This window comes from Rissa tridactyla, chromosome 1 (assembly GCF_028500815.1).
Source record: "Rissa tridactyla isolate bRisTri1 chromosome 1, bRisTri1.patW.cur.20221130, whole genome shotgun sequence".
NCBI classification, from domain to species: Eukaryota; Metazoa; Chordata; class Aves; order Charadriiformes; family Laridae; genus Rissa; species Rissa tridactyla.
The window spans coordinates 214914513-214931449 of record NC_071466.1 but is presented as its reverse complement, the minus strand read 5'-3'; the positions used below and the strand labels follow the sequence as shown (position 1 = coordinate 214931449).

The 16937-nt window shown below is 44.3% G+C and overlaps 1 protein-coding gene across 1 annotated transcript in view; it reads right to left on the bottom strand.

The window, feature by feature from the left end:
- The window catches only part of PRKCQ (protein kinase C theta), a 68753-nt gene that overhangs the window by 25124 nt on the left and 26692 nt on the right, over positions 1-16937 (bottom strand). Inside the window, exons 4-13 of the mRNA XM_054224461.1 lie at positions 14523-14722; positions 12633-12693; positions 10335-10497; positions 9831-9862; positions 9646-9731; positions 8449-8578; positions 7656-7765; positions 5879-6002; positions 3707-3882; positions 588-761 (exon numbers count right to left, since the gene is read on the bottom strand). Coding sequence (XP_054080436.1) covers positions 588-761; positions 3707-3882; positions 5879-6002; positions 7656-7765; positions 8449-8578; positions 9646-9731; positions 9831-9862; positions 10335-10497; positions 12633-12693; positions 14523-14722 — 1256 coding nt within the window. The remainder of the gene's footprint in view (positions 1-587; positions 762-3706; positions 3883-5878; positions 6003-7655; positions 7766-8448; positions 8579-9645; positions 9732-9830; positions 9863-10334; positions 10498-12632; positions 12694-14522; positions 14723-16937) is intronic.

Genomic DNA, 16937 nt, shown 5'->3' with positions numbered 1-16937 from the left:
TCACTTCAATTTTGGTTTGAAGTCCTAAGCGGATTTTGGGTAAAGATGCTTTGTGCTTCTCCTCTGAACAGCAGCCTTCACCACTAGTGGTCCTGAAAAAATCAGGAAGAGTCTGATGCAATTTAACAGTAACTGGGGGAAAGGAAGGTTTGTAAAGTGAGTGACATCATGTTTATTCTCTTTAAGCAGAATTTCTTGAGCCAGCTCTGATCCAGGCTAGTCACTGCAGCATACCCCTTCACGGTCCAAGAGGTTCAGATAACACCAGTGTGGGCAAATCTGCACCGTGACTTTTGCGCATCCTCAGCCCAGGGTACCAGGATGCAGATTTTAATAGTGGTGCATAGTCATCTCAATCAGTCTTGGATGCCGTAATCCTCAAATGCACCCTTATGTTAACGTGGGGAAGTCAGATGAAATTTCTGGAGCCACTTCCCAAGTGGTTAACCTGAAGATCCTATCCTTTAGCACCACCTCATGTCCAAGCTATTCCCTAACATCTAGCAGACTTAAACACTTCACCAAGTATCCGTATCTCAGCAAAGCATCCTCACCCTACGAAGGAAGATGACAGATCCTTGTCTTACCTTGGTCTGGAACGTACAGAAGACATGAGTCAGGAATGGGTGCTCCCAAGCTAAGGAGAGGACTCTCTTCTCCACCATCGTACATTCAACGTCATCATCCATCAGCACCACATCCTTCTTCAGGGCTTTCACAGCAAAATACTGGTCTGTGCTCTTCAGCTCTGCGAGGAACACCTAGGGTGGAAACAGCTGCTCAGAAAGAGCAATGATCTCCTCCCAGAGCTGGCCACACAGCCACACAAGGATGGGAGCTGAGCTCTGGGGAATTCACTAGGGTAAACCTTAAAAAAGCTGATGTTTAAGGCACAATTCTGCCACTTTGTAGACTTCTAGTTTGTTCCCCACACCTGAAATAGTTTTATGAAGCTGAACCTTGGGAAAGGACGAGAAGGTCCCGGTGGTTACAAGAGTATGTATGGCTGTATGGCTACATGCCATACAGACAGGACGTGTCAGAGACCCAAACATTTCTGACAACAGAAACCATCTTTATGCAAATGCTTACAAGATATATTTCCTGTTTTATGACTTTAAATAACAAAGCACAGAATATTGCTTTGTCAACATGTGAAATGCAAATGCCCTGCACCAGATCCTCAGCAGGTGTAAACTGATGTCCACCAGTAGTTAGACTGTTCTGTATCAGATGTGACTTTCTCCCCTTCCTCCCAGTTAACATGAGACCTGAGCAGACAGGCTGCTTCGGCAGAACTTCTTCTCTGAGAAGAGCAAAACACATCCGAGAGGAGTTAGGAACTCTGCCTGGTTTTACGGGCAGGGAAAACGAGACAGAGAGCAGCAGAGAAGCGTTTTTTAGAGACCGCAGAGCAAAGAATTCTCTGCTGGAAGGCAGTGCCAGTCCTGATCTTTACGCTAACAGCCTGTTGACACTGTTTCCCATAGACTGAATAAATATGTAAGATTCATCAAAGAGGTCTTTGAAGTTCTCTACCAGACACTATTTACTGAGTAAGCTCAGACATGTTTTAGCCTTGACAAAAGTTTTATTTACCCTTTTGGCTACTGCTGCATTTCACTTTGTAGCACTAGACAGAGAGTAGACTCCCTCTGTCTCTGCAGTGGATGACCAGAAATGCTAACAGTCCTGATGCTGCAGGCACCCTTTTTGACCTTGTTTTTGTGCAGGGCACTGCCCTCCTGGGAAAACTGGGGAACGCGGTATATCTGGGACTTGTGCTGTGACTTCCAAGGTGCAGGTAGGCAACGCTAGACCTCATGCAGAGGGGGCTTCCTCATGGGTCTGGCCCTCAAGCTCCCAGAGCCGGAGAGACACCTCAGGCACTGAGATCTGCACACCCTGTCCCCTTTATGGGGAAGTGAATCTTGCTCCAAGCAAATAAGGGCGTCAGGAGCAACACCTACACAGGAAACTTGTGGGCGAGGTTTGTTGCCGAAGGGCATGAAATAGCCCATCTTCTTCACACCCACATGGTGCACTGCAGAGAGATGTAGATGTTTGCAAGCTTGGAGAGTCCATGTTAACCCAGGGGGCTGAAGCAAGGTATAGAATCTGCTTCCATGGGGTACTGAAGACTTGAGTAGACAAGCCCCTGAGCAACCTTATCTGATTAGACCTGTTTTGAGCAGCAGTTTGGATTAGAATCATAGAGTCATAGAATTGCCTAGGTTGAAAGGGACCTTTCAGATCATCTAGTCCAACCATCAACCTAACTCTGACAAAAACCATCACTAAACCATATCTCTAAGCACTACATCTACCCGTCTTTTAAATACCTTCAGGGATGGTGCCTCAACCACTTCCCTGGGCAGCCTGTTCCAATGCTTAATAACCCTTTCAGCGTAAAAATTTTTCCTAATATCCAGTCTAAACCTCCCCTGGCACAACTTGAGGCCATTTCCTCTTGTTCTATCACCTGCTACTTGGGAGAAGAGACTGACCCCCATCCCTCTACACCCTCCTTTCAGGTAGTTGTAGAGAGCGAGAAGGTCCCCCCTCAGCCTCCTTTTCTCCAGGATGAACAATCCCAGCTCCCTCAGCTGTTCCTCATAAGACTTATTCTCCAGACCCCTCACCAGCTTCATTGCCCTAATGATTAGATGACCTCCAGAGATCTCCTCCTTCCTATGTAAATGTTTTTATGATATCTACGCTCTTGAGTCCAGGTTAGTCTGGGGTGTAGAGTTTGGGGTATTTTGGCTTAGCTCTAACTCGGATGTCTCAGCTGTGCTTCCCAGGCAAAGTGTAGACACGCCAAGTGTTTTCAAGTTTTGGAAAGCCAACACAGCAAATATTTCACCAGTTTAAGAATTGGCTGCAGCAATTGCTCCAGCTCACTTAGCAGGCAAAAAGCAGCCCTTTCTTTAAGGCACAGTTTCCACCTTGGAAAGGTTTGGGATCTGAGCAATGTGATACATAATGATAGTCATTCTCCTTCTTGGCTGTGAAAACACAATGGTGAGTTCCTCTGAAATTGCTTCATGCAGCTCTGCGCTGGCACTGAGTAACACGAATCCCCTTCCAGGGGACATCTGCAAGGAGGAGGAACAATCCACAATTCATCAAGATTAATGAATCCACTGAAAACAGGTGGTTCTTGTTTCAAAAGTACAAATTCTTGGCTGCTGCAAAATTTGCTTTACGCTCCAGCACAGATCGGAGCTGGGAAAGAGCAGTTAACGTTCCCAGCTGGGGACCCGCTGCTCTAGACAGGGGAGGTGATCCACACTCAACTTTTCAGCTAATGCTTCCGCCTCCCTCTGAGCTTGCTCAGGAGTAGCTGCATGAAGGGGGACAGCACAGAGATCTTTCCCACCAGCAGCTCTCTGTGGATGTCCAGGCCCTGTCAACCTGCCCAGAAGGTTTCACTCGGCTGCTTTCCTCTCTCGCCATGGGTGCTCATAAGACAGCAAACTCATGGGGCAGAGGGAAGGGCAAGGAGAATCTTCATCTTAAGCAAGGAGAATCTTCATCTTAAGCAAGGAGAAGACTGGATTCAAGACTCGGCCATGCCAGATCAAGGGTTCTTTGAGGGCTTGGAGATGTTTTTTCTGAAGTGGCCTTCAAACCACATGCTATATAGTGCCATGATAAGCAATATGCAGAGCTATGCAGTGGCATCTAGTCCCCTGATGCTTACCTTGCCAAAACTGCCCTTTCCCAGCATCTTGTGTAGGACAAAATCTTCAATGGTTAGTTTTAGATGCACTTGGTGCTCTTCCTGCTCCTGGGGCTGTTGTCCCAAGTCTGACTCTATTAGAGACTCCCCCTTCATTGTGCTCTCCACCGGAGTCTCCCAGGAGATGCCCTGTGGCTCTGCAACACACATCAAAGCATTCAAATAAACCCCTGGAAATGGTCAGAAAATCCCCAGAACACTTGCAGGTATTGTGTTTAGAGCTTTAAAAGGATATTTCAAATAAATGAAAATGTGGTGGCCACATCTACTAAGTAGTTTGCCTCTGCTCACACATTGTTTTCTCTCTGGAGGAAATTTTACTCCAGTGTAACTCCACCTCCTTCAGTAGCATTACTCCCACTTTACAAACTCCATCTGTCTTTCTGTTTTAAGGCAGAAAAACATGACTAAACCATTCATTTCTGGCCACCTGTGTTCCTCATTCCTACTTGCTGGTTGCTGTTATGATGTGGTCCCATTTCTTTGAGGCCCTTTCAAGACTCTTGCCAAAGCTAGCATGTGAAACAGATGGGACAGCATTTCCGTACTGGGTCCTTGCTCTGAATGTGAGGCTCTGATCAAGTACTCCAGCTGTCCTGGAGTGGAACTACTCAGAGTGGCTTCAATACTCCGTTCACTTGGATGCACATGAACTTCTAAGAGATCCTGTCCCTAGCTGGATTTATCCCATGCACTCAAGTGCATGTTTGCTGTACTGTCCTAAATTGATGAGCAGCAAAAACACTACTCAGCAGACAAAAAAACCCACAGCTAAACCAGATGTGAAACCATTTGGGGCTTTACAGATTCACATCAGCATGGCCAGTCCTACTTGTAGAAAAGAAAGAAAATAATCTCAGACGGGGACACCATTTATTTCCCCCTGGGGGCCAAAGAGCACTATGCCCTTAGCTCAGATGTTACCAAAACCAGCCTTTGAAGCTCGGTAGCATGGTGCTGCACAGTACCAAACCCATAGCACTGGTATAATGTGGCTCTGCCATGCTTTAATTGGTGCTTTAACTGGTGCCTTCTCACATTTTGCCCTAGGTCCAGTTTCCAGGATATTATCTCCACACAGGGCAGTATTGACTTGCATTGAGAAAGTGGATGATGGTGGAGCCTGGGGTCTCAGCTTGACTTTTGGTTAGGGTTGGAGCTGAGGATCCACTGTCCCAGTCCTTGCTAGGTTTAAATATTGATGCACTTGTGTTCCTTTTTCCCCTCCCCTTTCTGGTAGATGCATTTCAGAGCTTGTGGAAGGCAGAAAAGCATTGTGTCAGTGCCATGACAGGTCTGCTGCAGTTATGGTACACTTCTTGGAGGGGCATCATGAACCTTGAAGCTGGAGGGGTCCTGAAATGGCCTTTTACGTGGGCCACATGGGTCTAATGAAAGATGGTGACATTTTTGCTTCTAATATCCAGAATTCTGTGACTCAGGCACAATGCAGAGAAATAATGGATCTCCCCAGGAGACTGCAATTTTTGTTTAAGGTCACTTATCCCCCAGTAACTTTGTCTAAGGTCTGTTAACCAATGGTCTTCCCCAACCTCTCATTCACCCTCCTAAATGTCTTCTCTTGTAGGGCTGTAGATCATCTCCTGGGTGAATGAAGTGGGGACCTGCAAATGGTTTTCAAACCCCCACCCAAAAATATGAAATCAGAAAGAGAATTGGCCATGGTGATCAGAAGGACTCCCAATCTCCTGTTTAGAGCTTGGTTTCTCTTTAAAGTTCTCAGATTTTATAGTCTACGAGTCCCAAGAAGGGAATAAATAGATTATTGCCGGTGAAGGTATGAGGTGCTCAAGTAGTAGGTCAGAAAGAGAGTTTAAAGCTGAATGAGTGGTGGTTGGTGTCTCATGTCACCAGATGTTGGGATGGCATGGGTGGCATGGGGGAATTGCTGGTTTATAGAAAGGAAAGGAACCAGGTTGAGATCTAGGGTATCTGCCATGCCCAAGTGATGTGGCTGGGAAAAGCTCTGATATCCTGGGATGAGAAAGGGCTGAAAAGATGCATGAAAGATTCAATGGCTAATAAATTCACCATCCTTGTCACCTCCACCTAACCATGTACAAACAAAAAGATTAACAAAGCCTACTGCTCCATATCACTAGGGGAAACTACCTTTTTTTCCTGTTGTAGATGCTGGCAATGCCTGAAGCGGTGTTACCTCCTTCACAGGAACTGGGAAGCCAATTTCAAGAGGTCCATCCCTGGAGATATGTTCAGTGTCACGCTGACAGCGAGCCTGCATTCCAGAAAACAACAAATTACTTTTGAGCCAAATGTCATGTTCTGAGCTTACAGACACTGGCTTCTGGGGGTTGGAACAAGATAATCTCTAAGGTCCCTTGCAACCCAAACTGTTCTATGATTCTTGAGTGTGACTGTCACAGAAGCCAAGATCGAGAAGAGGTCTTTGCTTATGAGAAGAGCATCTCTGTACCTAATGTTTAAGGGTTTGGTAACTTAGAGGAAACCACAGTCTTCTGTGAGACGTGTGGGAGTGTTAACAGCTCTCTGTCCTGCCAGTATAGAGATCCCCTATTTTGGAAAGGGGTCTGAGTCCTTGGCTATCCACACAAAGGGCATTTTAATTAAAAACTTCCTTCCCAATAGTCCTCTGAAGAGAAATCTGGAAAAACACTAGAGGCTTGAGCATGCTGCAGCCTCATCCCTGCACAGAGTCTGGATGTCACCGTGTAGGACTCCTTGTACCAGGATGTTGCAGAAGGAAAGAGTTTGTCTGGATTCAAGGGTGATAAGACAAAAGCATGAAAGATAGTTCCTCTGAGGGCTACTAAACACTAAGACTCCACCTATGGCTCAAGAAGTCCCCGAAGTCTAAATCCCTGGAGATTAGAAGAGTATTCTGGGGAAAGTATCTAGTGTTCACCCTTTTCGCCTCTCAATGGTGACTCCAGGTATACAGTGCAAGGAACTGTAGGGAGGCAGCAAACAGGAAATAGAGAAGCAAGAGCAGAAAAAAATCCTCTTTGGAGGTTTGACAGCACTACCTATGACATAAAGGTGAGAAATATGCAGAGCTAAACCTGGTAGATAGCGCCTTAGGAACATACGGATGGAAAAGCACCTGCTGTATGGATGAAGGTGTTGCCTTGAGATAACCAAGTAACCTAAATATGGAGAACTAGGTACCTATGGATTTTGTCCCTCTCTGAGGTTACTGAGGAGCTGAGAGGCATCCTGACAATCCTGATTTTGAACTAGAATCTCTAAATTCTGATATGGTTTTGGGCTTACAACAAGCAAATTTTCCTTCTTTTAATGCAATTTTCTGTATTCATACAGTGTTGTTTATATGACTGTAGTATCTAGACCCTCTCCCCAAGGCCCAGGTCTCTTCATAAGAGTCCATGACCCTGGGAGTTTCATTCCAAACAGATCAGAGTCACAGGACACAACCTCAATTAGGAACATAATGTAACTACAACTGTACTGAATCAGAGCAAGCGTCCATCCAGGTCATGTTCCATCTGCAACAGGGGTCAAGCAGACACCAGTTAAACATATAAGAAGAGTGCAGGCATGCAAAGTCATCTCCTGAGAATATTCTCCCTATCTCCAGAGATTTGCAGCTCAGAGATTTCCCAATTCAAAGGAAGCACTTTTCTATTATCAGAATTAATAATTGTGTTATTCCTGAAAGGATTTCTCTTCTATGAACACTGGAGATTGTCACTTGAACCCATGAAAACTTTTGGCCTCCACAAAGTGCTGAGATGAGCTTAACTACCTATTCTATGAAGGATCCATTTCCTAGTTTTTTTCTTTCAACTTGCTACCCACAGTGACTTAATGCACTTATTTCTTGCACTGAAACAAACATTGAACAATTGATCCTCCTTTCTCCAAGTTACTCAAGACTTAAAGTATTTACCTGCTGGGTGCTCTCTATCATTGCCAGAGCTTCAGCCATTAGCTTCTGGTTAACTCCACAAAGGTTTGCTACTTTTGTCTGGCACTTGTGATGGACGTTCATGCTACATGCTGAAAGAAAGAACAAGAGGTGTCAGGACAGCAAAGGACATCTAGGCTGTAAAGGGTTTGGCATCAGGTTGGGCAGGAACATGTGCTGCTGTTGGCCAAGGGCAGAGATCGGCCACATAAACAGCTCAAAGCCTGGGCACCATTTATGTCTCACAGGATGGCACTCAGGTCGTTTTCTGGTTCTCTACAGAGATGAAATTTTTTTATATCTTCTAGGCAAAAGGTTGCATTAGCCTTTGCAGCTAAAGTTACCAAAACTCTACAGTTTATCAGCTCAGAGACAAACCATAACCACAGAATAGGCTCTCCCTGTTGGTATAGGATTATGAAGATGGTGAAGTGTCTTGGGTCCATCTGATAGTGGAAATAGAGCATGCAAGTTGATACTAGGAGTGATTTTGGAAGACCAGCAGTGTCACTGAGATGTTCTTTGCCTCTCCGGGAAGTGATTTTTCAGCCTCATGGACCACATATCTTTCTGTATCCTGACAGTTGTCGTCCTTGAAGAATGATCCTCCTTGAAGAATGGTTCTCTTGACCACTCCTTCACCACCCCGGATGCCATCTCATACAGGGCTTGTAGAGAAGTGTGCCAAATGAGATTTGGCTCTTCAGATCACACCCGTGTAAAGACAACAGCACATTCCCATGCTCAGCTTGTGCCACGTACATCAGGGACTCACCATCACACTTCAGTCCCTGCCGTGCAAGGCCCCAGAGGAGAGTGCCGCAGTGATCACAGAAAGTCGGGCTCTTGTAGTTGTAGACTTTGAAGCGGTGAGGCATGTCAATCTTGAAGCGCTCTTTATGGAACTGCAAGAGAAAAGCCGTGTTGGCAATTCACTCCTCTCCACCTCAGCTCTGCATGGAAAACCAACAGCCCCCAGGCTTGTACCACAGAAGATGGGATTTCTACTGACATGCTTGGGTATGACCATCAAGAAAAAACTACCTATAACTATCACTCAGATAAACAAAGGCAAATATTGATACATGATGTCTGTGGAATTCAGCGGGAACTGGGTAATTTAATACCTGGGCTTGATTTATCTGACCTGATAGCTGCTTGCATCTCAGCTATGCACCCAGAGTCCATTAATGCTCAATGGAAGAACAGGGGTACTTTTAAAAATTATTCATCCCATCCTGAAATGGATGTCAACATTAGTTTTCATGAATCGCGCTTTGGAAGACCCTATTTTTCTTCTTTTGGGATATAGGGAGTCAAAGGTGATGACAAAGTTGGATAATTCTACCCTGCAGATGTCAGAAGACAGGTGAGGTAAATCTCATGTCTAAACACTGTAAAAAGAGAGCGGGAGCCAGGATGGGACTGGAAGCAAACAGAAGCTATGGGACATAATTAAGAAAAAGGGAATAGTTCTATCAAGAGTTAAAGTTCCACTTTTGCCCTCCAAAAGAGGTTTATTATAAACTGATACGAGAAAAATAAAATAAACAATAGTGGAGATACTAGATTTTCCACTGACTGTTTGGAAATCTCAGATAAGAGAGAGTGGGATGTTAAAATACTGCTTTGAAAACTCAATGTGACATCCTCCCTAACATCGGATAGTGAAGAATTTCCTCCAGTAAATCTCCACCTCATGTTGCTCACTTCCCTCTGAGCTGTACTTCATCCATTAGAAAAATGTCAGTTCTGATTCAGCAACTGCTTATTCAGTGGCTGCATTTGGGTAGATCACAAGTAGGAGGTAATGAAACCACTGGGAACGTAAAAAACAAAGGGCACAGATCAGATCACACAGCTTTTAGTTCAGTAGCACCTTTTGCTTCATCAGAATTTGTTTTACAGTGATAGAGGAGAGATCTGAATGACACCCAAGTTTTTTTAAAAGCAGACAAGTAATAATACATACCATTGTTTCTCTGCTATTGATTGCTGATCCTGTACATTTGGCTATTACTTTATCAATGCACTTCTTATGAATGGCAGCATTACATTCTGAAAGAAAAAGTATGTCATGGTGTTAATAAAAAAATGCCTTAAGAAAAGATCAAGTAAAAAATGATAGTAACAAAAAAAAACAAAAAGGTTTCTTACGTCTGCATTGATAGCCTTGTTTATTCAGACCCCTGAAATAAACAGAGAAACGGTTAATTCTGAATTTTCTGAAAGCCTCCACAGAAGAAAGGGGAGCAACGTTTATGAAAGAAACAGAATAAAACACCTTTACTTTTTATCAGTCTTTATAATGCTTCTCTAATCTAAATATCTTCATTCAATCTAACTGTGGAGTGATTCTCAGCGGTTTTCACAGCCTTTTCAGCACATATTCACATTCTGAATTTCACAATAGCCAAACAGCAAACTGGGCTGATGAGAAATGTCTGTGCATTTGGCCAAAACCAAAAACATTTATAAAAAATAAACAAAAAATAAAGGGAATTTTCACAGTTGCAGTTACAAGTAATGCAATAACTCCACATGTAAGATGCCAAGGGTCCAGTCCGGCTGCCTTTGCCGACCGCAGGAGCACAGATATTCACTGGAAAAGCAGAACTGGTCTCTTAAAAGGGGAAAATGCATAGATCTGATTTCATTTACCATACAAACTCATGACAGACAGAGCAGAAAGTGGGTTGTGGAAAGAAGGTGGCCGTGAACTCGTGACACTTGACATTATGGATTTTGGCCTGTTTGATGGCTCCCCTGCGTTGGTGCAAGGAGAAAAAGCCTTCAGTCTCACAGTCAGCCAGGTCCTTTGCATCTGGGGGAAAGGAAACAGAAGATTTGTTAGGGTACCCTGTCCTGATTGGGCACCCTAAGAAAATGCAGCTGACAAAATACTAAGTGACTGAAGCCGATGATGCGCTCACAGGAAAGAATATTTTTAAGAAATACCATTTTCTGAAACCCACACAAGGCTTGTTTGGATTTTTTTTAATCTATCATTCCTACAGGGATACCAAAATTTCTTTAAATTTGGGACTCTGAGCTCCCTTGAATATTCATAATGCTGCTTTTGAAATGCAGACCAGAAATTTCCCAAGGAGAGATAATTTGCGGTTAAACATAAAATTCTAACTTTGTATAGCACTGAAGAATCATGCCCTAAAAAAGATCTAATTACATAAAAATTAATATTTATCTATATATGCACAAAACCACACATGTGTGTAGATATATATATAAGTGGGTATTCAACTGAATCCTTTATGTGCGCATGTACGTGTGCGTGTGAGTAAGCATGTATGTATGTTCCCCGGATTTTCTTTTTCTTGTTATTTTTCCATGCCAACAATTGCTTTGCGGTTTGCTGTGTCCACGCCATTATTCACAGTTCACATTCAAACCTTTCAGAAGAGCAAACAAACCCATTCTGACTACACATAGAATCACAGAATCTTCATGGTTGGAAAGGACCTTTGAGATCATCGAGTCCAACCATACACACACACAAAAAACCCCAAACCCCTACAATCTCTGCCACTAGAGCATGCCCTGAAGTGCCACATCTAGGCGTTTCTTAAACACCTCTAGGGATGGTGACTCCACCACCTCCCTGGGCAGGCTGTTCCAGTGCCTGACCACTCTTTCAGTAAAGTAATTCTTCCTAATATCTAATCTAAACCTCCCCTGCCACAACTTCAGACCATTTCCTCTGGTCCTGTCATTATTCACCTGGGAGAAGAGGCCAACACCCACCTCTCTGCACCCTCCTTTCAGGGAGTTGTAGAGGGCAATGAGGTCTCCCCTCAGCCTCCTCTTCTCCAAGCTAAACATGCCCAGCTCCCTCAGCCTCTCCTCATACCCCCACACATGTGCACTTATATATGTACTTGTGTCTAGAAACCTAGATAAGCACATAATATCTCACACTCAGTCTCTGTTTTGTTTTACTCATGCATTACACAGCAAGTTATATAGTTATTCTGTGGAAACTGCCCCCCTGTGTGATCTGATGCTGATCTCGTTATTTGTAATACAAACACAACTCACACTTTCTATACTTTGGCCTCTCTGATATCTTATAACATATAAGGAGGCAACAACAGCCTATACTATATTAAAGGCAGGAATGGATGAAGAAAATATCTGTATGGACATGCTATTAGCTGCTTACAATACTTCTGTATTTCTATAAATGGAAGGTTCTTCTAGATACCTACAGCATACAGCTTCACCCCACATCTGTGAAAGGCAGCAAGAATTTGGGCATCAAAGACAGGAGAGTAAGACTGAGCATTTGGATTGCAACCCACTGTCTTCAACAAAGCGAAATGCATTTCACGTGGACATTGAACTCTGCAGGTGGGATTTGGTTCCCAGTGATGACGTGTAAATGACGGTGTGTCCCTTGTCCAGGGTGACTAAACCACTGCCACATCCCTGGAGGTCGAGCTGGACCAGGCAGTGGAGCCCAGTGAATGACTCGGTTCGCCTTGCAGCAGAACTCTGAATTTGATCAGGTTCTTTTCCTGTTTTGCCTAGATTGCTCTTGATCTTAAAAGCCCAACTAAGACGTATACTTGGGTGTTGTCAATCGTAAATTATATCCCAGCCTTTACATCTGCCCTATAATGCACACCGTGGCACATGTTGCATGCATATATACAAGTAGAATGATTTCAGAGGAAACTGGCTCCTTATGTATCTATTCCATCTTACTCAGCGTAATGAGAAAAATCTACCAAAATCTGCCTTGCAAATCACAGAGGAACAGTCAATCTTCATCCCCACCATACAATAAAAATTGCTTTTCTGCCATGTTCATTTCCAACCATTATGATAGTTCCTATGAATAAATCAGTAATAACACAGGCACTGCTTTCAGTGAAGACACCATGTCTGCCCCACATAACCAGAAATCACATCTATCAATTAACAAACAAAATCACTTGCCGTTTATTTCCAGGAAGTATCTTGCATTCATCAGCATTCGGCCTTGAGGTTTCAGTTCTAGCTGATTGAGATAAGTGAAAAACAAGAAAAAAAGACCAGTGCAATCATAAAATAGTCATTCAAAGAAGCAACAATCATTTCAGATGACTCAAGCTATCTCCTTTTCCCAGTGGGAACTGACGAATGCCAATGAACGTTAATTTTTGGGTTACCCATACCCGCAAGGGACAACAAGGCAGGGTAGGAGCAACTATAGAGAGAGGAGGCTAGATCACCTCTTATCAAACTCTTGGAGCGGCATGACACAAGAGATAAATGTGACTAAACCACAGAAGCTGCACGCAGGTTTTTAGACGCCAGATTAGGACCAGCATTATCTATACAGACAACCTGTCATTCTCAGTGGATCTTGCAAGGGGGAAATGGGAGTACCCTGAAAAAAATCCAGCCAATTTAGGTACTTAAAAGATGCTGAAATCTTTTAGGATTTTGGTTCTGCAAATCTCACTTGCATTTCAGTCAATGTGAGTGATGCTACAAGCTTGCTCAGGCATTTTTTGGGCCTTCCCACTGGACCTGGAAATTCCCACCTATCTGAACCCCCATCCATAGGTGCCTTTGTAAATCTGGATCCGCTCCCCTAGGAATAGGGAGGCCTACATTCAAGGATTTCTTCAGCCTGAGAACAACTGTGCCTTCCCCCATCCACCTCCAGCACAGTCTGAACAAGGTTACCTCCCCCTTCCAGGTGAAGCACTTTCCAGGCACATAAAAGCAAGAAAAATGTTATTTTCTCCCCTCATGACCCTTGCAGGATGGGATATCTGGGACCACCCTCCCTAGGTTGTGACTTGTATCGGGCAGTAAGTGGACAGAAGATCTCGGGAGCTGCTACCAGGCTGGGACACAACAGGACCGGGATCTCCCAACTCCATTTGACCTTGGGTCTGTTACTCTTGCTAAAAGCAAGAAGCACCCCAGCCTATGTGTCCCCTCTCCTCCTCATCAGACTGCTGCCTCCCATTGCTTTGGAGCCTGGGGTTGGAGTGATGCTGAGCAGAGCCTTTTCGTTTTCAATTCCATCCCTAAGTATCTCAGTTCCTTCCAAGTTTTGTATTAAATGTGCAAATCTCTACCAAATCTTGCTCTTAGGTCTGTTAAGTGACCAAGGCCTTTTTGATTTTTCTACCCTCTGCATAACCCAAGCAGCATAGCCCGAGAACTGGCATGAGAAATAAAACAAAAAAGAAATTCTAGGAAATTAGTTTCTTTCCAAATGCCTTTCCACTTTATTTTTATTCATGACATGGCTACAGAATACTACATGTTAAAGACTATTATTAAGAACTTTCTTGCTTGGACTACCAGGGAACACAACCTTACATTTAGCATCCTTAAGAAGGCTGTTACTTCAAATTTACTCCACTATAACTCCAGTGATTTTAAAGGAGTTCCTCTGGCATAGCTCTTGAGTCAGGCAACTGTGCATCAAGTACTTGATATCAGATTAAATTTTTAAAGCTCTTTCCCCAGAGCAGATAAAATAATTCACATTTAGCCACTCATATTACCATCTGTTCCCAATGGGCTTCCTAAGCGAAGATGGATACTTGGGCACGTGAATCAGAATCCTTGCTAACAGAGGGCATATGTTTCAATATAACAGCACCAGGTAATACAAATGTGCCATGCTCTGTTTTTTTTTTTTTTTCTGATATTAAGTCTTTCCTTCAAGACATACCCAAATAGACTCAAAACGTTATTCTTTGGATGGCAGCCCATTCCTCCTGCCCTGCTGGTTCCAGTCACAGCCTGGCATGGACACAAGGTGTTCCCCTGCCCCACAGCAGCTCCCCATCACATCCTGCAAGAGGAGGTAACGATGCTCACCCATATCTCCGTCTTCCCATTGCTCTTTTTGCACCTCTCCGCCAGCACCTTGAGTTCCACTGTGGTCTCTGAAACCATTTCGGCACTTTTGTCCTTGACAACGATGTGCATGACCCTGCCGTTGTTGATATGGGCGTCAAAAGTGCTGTTCCAGGGTGGGTACATGGTGGGCTTCTTTTGCACGTACACTTGGCCATTTTCTGTCAACAAGAAGTGATTTGGATTGACTGGACTTGCTTCTTATCTGCGCTAAGGCCACCACTCTACAGTTCCTGAGACAGATCTGTGTTATTTACCCACTTTAAGGGCTCTCTCCTGGCATAGTGTGTAACGGACCACGTTAGAGTGTCTTAGGAGATTATGTGAAGTGAAACCTAGGATGGGATTCATCTTGCTTAACTTTAGGTGTCTACAATATGTATACCCATATCTGAGCTGTCTGAACATTGGCTCTGTTCGGAGCCAGTGAAGAGGATATATTCAATATAAATCAATGGAGTCAGGGTGTGTTCATTTGATCAAATAGGGACATCTACCTTAGAAAAGATAATTTCCATCCTTGACTCCATTAACTCTATTAAGTAGGTCTCAAACATAGACTCTGACACCAAAGATACTCACATCTGACCAAGGGAATCTCATCCCAGATAACCAGCTACATCTATCACCCGTCCCGCGACAATGCAAAATGAGACTGGTTTGCTTCAATCCCCACAAAACTTGGGTGCACTGAAGGTGCTGCTGGAGGTTCAGCTGGAGGACACATCCAGTCAGTTGCTACATCTCAGCTAACTCTGGGATGAACTTTCTTGCAGACCTGCAACCACATCCACAGTGATGTAGAGTTTTCAACCTACCAAACTTTTCCTGCACTTTTTCCTCATCCATTAATTCCTTTTCCTCCACAGCAGACACATCTTAAAGTGGTCATGGGTAAAAAATGGGCACCTCTGAGGCCTAGAATTAACTTGCAGAGAGTTATCTCTAGTTAAGTTCTCTTTGAAAAGAGTCTCAGCCGGTTTTATTTCACACAGCCTGTTTTAATTCATACAGCCCTGTAAAAGTCTCAGATGCTCACTCAAGGTAAACTCTATTTCCCAGTTGCCCTCTGCAAATTTTCAGCCCATCAAATGCTGAAGCTGGAGATATAAGAGAATAAAAAGCAGTCGTGTGAGCAGCAGACCTACAACTCCTGTCTCCTAAAGTCCCTGCTCTTATTTCCAATAATCCCAGCCTTTCCCTCATCCCATGCAGCTGGAAAAGCCCATGCAGCCGATACCCTGGAATGTGACACGTGCTGGAGAAAATCCTTCCCTAGATGGGAGGACTAATTCAGGTTTCTGTCCTCTGCTCAGCTTTGATTTACACAAGCTGGAATTCAGGGATTTCTGAAGCTTGTATCAAACCTCCAGGATGGATTAGAGTTGGTAAACAAGCTCCAAAGTTGTTGGAGGCAGGTGAGGAGAAAAAAGGAAACAGGGATTCCTGAGTGTGTAATATTCGTCTCGGGAAATGAGAGAATGTTTACTGGGGAGAGAACAAATATCAGGGCCGTGAGATTATAACAAAAATCTCCCTTCACCACTAGGTACACTGGTTTCCTATGAAAGGAGAAACAACTGCCAGAGCCACTGACGTAAACTATACTCACTGGATAAGTTTAGGTTGAGAAAGCAGCTTCCTGAGGAGAGCCATGCAGGATCCTGCAACCAATATTGACTCATTGAAATTTTACTCCACGAGCCAACACCTGGCTCTTGGGAAGTAGTTTTGCACTTGGGTCACAGAATCACAGACTGGTAGTGGTTGGAAGGGACCTCTGGAGGTCATCTAGTCCAACCCCCTGCCAGAGCAGGGTCACCCAGAGCAGGTGGCACAGGAACGTGTCCAGGCGGGTTTGGAACGTCTCCAGAGATGGAGACTCCACCACCTCTCTGGGCAGCCTGTGCCAGGGCTCTGCCACCCTCACAGGAAAGGAGTTCCTCCTCATGTTTAGGTGGAACTTCCTATGTTCAAGTTTGTGCCCATTCCCTCTTGTCCTGTCCCCAGGCACCACTGAAAAGAGCCTGGCCCCATCCTCCTGACACCCACCCTTTAAGTATTTATAAGTGTTGATAAGGTGCCCCCTCAGTCGAATTTTTTCCAGACTGAAGAGACCCAAATCCCTCAGTCTTTCTTCATAAGAGAGGTGTTCCAGTCCCCTCATCATCTTGGTAGCCCTTCACTGTACCCTCTCCAGCAGTTCCCCGTCCCTCTTGAACCGGGGAGCCCAGAACTGGACACAGGACTCCATCACATAACTTCCACTGGAGCTATGGTCCACTTGGACCATCATCACTGGTGACATAGTAGAACTGAGCAGAGATCATCCCTGTAAAATCACTTCTTATCCTTGTCCTGCCCTGTATGGCAAGT